The 5,196-nt window shown below is 39.3% G+C and overlaps 1 protein-coding gene across 1 annotated transcript; it reads left to right on the top strand.

Annotated features, from left to right (window-relative positions):
- Positions 1 to 2,201: 2,201 nt before the first annotated feature.
- On the top strand, positions 2,202 to 4,654 carry LOC131219553 (uncharacterized). The gene is made up of 2 exons (XM_058214752.1): positions 2,202 to 2,346; positions 3,798 to 4,654. The coding sequence occupies exons 1-2, from the start codon at positions 2,332 to 2,334 to the stop codon at positions 4,254 to 4,256; spliced, it is 474 nt and encodes a 157-aa protein (XP_058070735.1). The 5' UTR covers positions 2,202 to 2,331; the 3' UTR covers positions 4,257 to 4,654.
- The last annotated feature ends 542 nt before the right edge of the window (positions 4,655 to 5,196 follow it).

Below are 5,196 nucleotides of genomic sequence, written 5' to 3'. Positions count from 1 at the left end.
CGTAAAACACCAAAGCTTGTGGGACCCACCATGCTGTATATCTAAAATCCACTCCGTCCATCAGGTTTCACCTCGAATCCACAACATAGAATAAAAAAATCATCTAGATTCCCAACTCAAGTGGGCCAGGCAACAAAGAACAATGGAGACGGGATGACAACCATAGATTTATGTGTGGGGTCACCACAGTATGAATCTTTAATCAAAACCGTTAATCAGATGTAACTTACCATATTGAACAATCTACACAAAATTCATCCTGATAAAAATATCAAGTTTCCCACACCGTACAAAATCAGCGGTTTTAGTAGCAGTTCTGCATTTCTCCCATGATCGTGGCCCATAATAGTTTTTTTTAGAGACGATCCTCTATATGTACAGTTAAAAAGATGTTTCTCACCTGATGGACGGATAGGATTTACATTTAATGCATGATGGGCCCCACAAGCCTGGTATTTTACGCAAAGGTGTTACAGACGATTCCGGACCCTTTTTGGTGCAGCATTCAAAGTGAGACACGTAACTAAAATCGGACAGAAGACGCCACGTCAGCATTCCTTTTCTTTCCAGGAAGCGAATGATGGCAGTTGGTGGGGTGTGGCCCACCTTGCCACCGGCCTAGCATTTACGGCCCTTGATGGCGTTTGGTGTATGTCCACGTCACAAATGTCAAAAGCAAAATTACCAAAAGGGTAAAAATAAACAATCTTAACAAAAAGGATCCCATCTTTGTTTGAACTACCAAAGTGCCACTCATGTAATGTCTAAATGACCAAAATGTCTCAGGTTTGCCAGCCCCACACGCACACCTACACGCAGCCACATGTGTGAAAATATCCCGCACGTACTACATCCAAGCCTTCTATCAGGTGGGATCTACGTTACAGATGATCTGAAAAAATATCCAGACCTAGAGGCAGCACATATGAAAAACAATAAAAATCCTAGCTTTTTAAACCGTTCATCTTCTTCCACACACAAATGGCTTGAATCACAAATAAAGAGCGTGAATCTCTTGCCAGATGATATACAAGGTGGGTCTCATCTAATCAACGGTCCAGAATGTCCCAAATACTTTAAATCACGACAGATCGATGCCATTCCATGCATGTATTCCTGAAAAAACCAAGACAAGAGGAGGAAACAAGATATTACAGAATTCACGTGAAAGGATTCAAAATCTCATAGGTTAGCTGTAAAGGCTATTTTAGTCATTTGCCAATCATGATAATTTACTATTTTATACTGTAGCCTGTTGAGATAGTTTACTACAACTATCTAGATCATTCAAATTCTGGGGCACACCATCAATGAATCATATATCTAAATTGATATTGATCAAGCAATCCCTACCATCCAATTGATGACTATCAAATGAACGGCTAGAAGTAAATTAATAAGTGGTCCAAAATCAAATTGTTACCAGCATCTTCTCAGTGTAATTTTTCGATTGTGGTCCATCCACAGTTCGGTCAGCAATTTGTATGGCTAGGATTGTGCGCATAACTAGCCCAATTTATTTTTTTTTAATTGGTGGTGAACTAGCATATGGTCTAGACTCCATTTTTTAGATTACCCAAAATGGCCCAATTTTCCCATATATCTAAATTCATATTGATCAAACAATCCCAACCATCCAATTGATGGCTATTGAATGAATGCCTATAAATAAAATAGTAAGTGGTCCAAAATCAAATTGTTACCACTATCTTCTGGGTATAAATTTTCCATTACGCTGCATCCACAATTGGGTATGGACGGCTAGGATTGCCCACAATAGTAAATTATTTTTTTTAATTGGTGGTGAACTATCATAGGGCTTAGGCCTATTTTTTAAGACTTGTAAAAAGTGGGCCCCACTTTTCACATGTACCCTAGGTTAAAATATTCCAACCCTTTTTCATAATTGAAGGGTTACCTCCAAACCCTACTGCACAAAGCACACAGTAGAAGTGATTGGTGGCACTAGAGATGATGGATGGTGGGAAAACTCCCCCACACCTATTTTAGATTTTTCAATCCAAAGGGATGCAATAAACAACCCCATCTAATCCTTTCTTTAGCGTTTCTAGTAATATGATAGGGGGCATTGATGTCAGTGATATGAGGTGTCACATTTCAAGATTCTTTGAGTGGACCCCACTTCTCTCTCTCTCTTTCTCTCTAAGGCCTCAAAGCTTCTATATATACCTTCCATTTCTCTCCCAGTCACTCACAACACTCATAGTTCTCTCTCTATCTCTGTCTCTCTCTCTCTCTCTCTCAAATTTCTTTATTTGAATTCATTCATTTCATTACAACTTTCATCTTCTTCTCTTCCTTTTGATTCCAATGGCCACAGTGGAGGTAACTAATCCTTTAATAGTGATTAGTGTTTTATTAAGGGTATGTTTGGGTGCACCAAATTTCATGAAATATCATGAAATTTTCCACATGCAATTAGACTTATTAATCATGAAATATCATGAAACATGATATTTGGTGCAGCCAAACGTGCTCTATAATACGATTCAATCAAAACCCAATTTTGATCCATCTACTAGTGTTGATCAAATAAGTGTTTGATTGAAATCCAATTGGGTGCAACGCTTGTTCTCATACGATCGTAGCCCTTTAGTGATTAGTGTTGATTAAGCAATGATTGGATCAAAACCCAAGTTGATGCAGCGTTGATTCTTACCCAATCAATCTTCATAGTAATGTATAGCTTTTTGTTATAATGTTAATTGACAATTTGATAAAAACCCAATTCAATACAATTTTAATCTCGTCCGATCGAAATTTTTATACTCATGATCAAAACCCAATTCAATGCAATTTTAATTTGGTCCAATCAAAATCTTTGTACTTATGATCAAAACCCAATTCAATGCAATTTTAATCTCATCTGATCAAAATCTTTATACTTAATGATTTTGTTACATCGATTGGTGTTTGATTAAAAAGCAATTCAATCAAAATCCAATTCATCATGACATTCATTCGCATTCGATCCCATCTTCATCATTATGAATGGCTTTCCCTCATAGCAATTAGTGTTTTCGTTCAAAATCCTGTGATCATCTCGCCTCGATCGATCCATCTTCCAAGTTATGTGTCCTTTATAGTGATTAGTGGTGATTAAATCAAAACCCAAATCGATGTACCTCTTTCGTTCTTCTTTGATCCGTCTTCGTATATTGATTAGTGTTAATTGAAAAACAGTTTGATCAAAACCCAAATCCGTGTAACGTTGATTCCTGATCGGCCCATCTTCTTAGCTTTGCATTGTTATTAACATTGTTAATTAGTGTCCATGATCTGTTTCAAACAACCATCGACCCGATCTGATCCTTCGTATAGAGAAGTTTGATGGTAAGAGCTGGATTAGACACAATTGCAATGGGTCCACTTGATTATGTGTGCATCTCAAAGCTCTTCAAATTTGAAATGGATTCAATCAAAATTGTAGTTTTTACATAGGATTTTGTACATGTGGAGGCCACGATTCTTTGATCGAAATCGTTCATCTTATGCCACGAAGATCTTCGAGATTGGAAGATCTTAACACTTCAATCATGCTCATGAATAGATAGTTGATTAAAAAGAAAATCTGCAGTGAAAGTGGTCCAAAGATCAACGAACCTGGACGTATATTGGTCCAGTGTCACATTAAGTAGGCCATGACAAATACTCTAATATGGAATAATAAGCACTGATGTTTGGTGAATTTCTTTTATAAATTTGAATAAAGGAAAATTGCATAATCTTAAAATTTTTAACGTAATTGTTCACTAATCAACAATGGATGGTGTTAGGTTCAATCGGCGACGACTGCATTGTCAGAGACGAATCCAACGGAGGAATTGACAGAGACCCAGAAGACCACATCAGTGGAGGAGGAGACAGTGGCCCCCACTGAAGAGACGGTGGCCCCCACGGAAGAGACGGTGGCCGAAGAGCCCAAAGAGGTGGCGACGGCGGATGCCACCGCAGTGGAACCAGCCGCACCAGAGAGTGAAGTCCAAGAGGAGACTGAGACTAAGGAAGTGGTAGAAGAGGCTGCAAAGCCCGCCGAAGCGGAACCAGAAGTGGAAAAGACTGAAGAAGTGGCTGAAGAGGCAGCACCGGAGCCGGCGGCGGAGGAGACCGTAGAAGTTAAGGAATCTGTCGACGTACCGGAGGCTCCGGCGGAGGTGGTAGCCACCCAAGAGGAGAAGCCAGCTGAGGAGGAAGCTAGCAAGGAAGAAACTCCAGCTGAAAAGAGTGCAGAGTAGATAATTGTATGTTTTTAGTAGTAGAGTATTGTGTTTGTGTAGGAGAGTGTCTTTAGGAGTCCAAAAACCATGTGGTAGTTTCTTTTGTAAAAGGAGTGTTTGAGATGGAGTGGGAGTTGGAAGCTAGGAAGCTAGGAATAGGAAATAACCCAAGTGGGGCCGCCACAGACCTGATGACACGTGGCTGGATTGTGTTGGTGGTCAGATGGAGACATTCTCCTAGTTCTCTCCCATTGGAGGATTGTCAAGCCTTGGGAATTGTGCCACGTGGCATGGGTTTGTTGTTTTATAAGGGTATGAGGATGTGGGTGTGATGATAACGGTGCATGCATGTGTGTCTTGTATAATATTTGGCATGGGCCGTTAATAAAATATTCTAGTATAATATTTTATCTTTATATTTTATTTTTTTATTTTTGAAAATTTCATAGCATAGCTCCCTAGAGGTTGTGATCTTACCAAAATGCAATGACGGAGATTGAAACCACTTCAAAATTGCTAGAGTTGAGAATCGTGGGGCCTACTTGGCATGTGTTTATCGGATGCAAGTTGGGTACTGTCTTTCTTGCGTAAGTTCATAATTTGATTGAACAGCAGGCCATTCTTAGAGATATGGTTTAATCAACCTAATAATTTTCAAACATGCTTTGTGTGGATCTATCTATAACGACAGCTTGCCAATCAAATCCCTTTGTACCAAGAGTAAAGGAAGTCCAGTTAAAGTGGAGCAGTAGCGAACATACGTTTGTGTTAGAGCCTACTCACTTTGAAGATGTTCACTCAAAGTAGCTTGACCTGAATGTAAAGATGTTATCACCGGTCGCATTTAAAAAATGCACTCCACCTCCATGAAATCAGGCCAATGGAATCATTGCATAAGGCACGTGAAGTTGGCTATTTTGGGTGTTGTACATTTTTTTAATGGTGTGGCCCATCTAAT

Source organism: Magnolia sinica, chromosome 11, assembly GCF_029962835.1.
Source record: "Magnolia sinica isolate HGM2019 chromosome 11, MsV1, whole genome shotgun sequence".
NCBI classification, from domain to species: Eukaryota; Viridiplantae; Streptophyta; class Magnoliopsida; order Magnoliales; family Magnoliaceae; genus Magnolia; species Magnolia sinica.
This window is presented reverse-complemented; position numbering and strand designations above follow the sequence as displayed.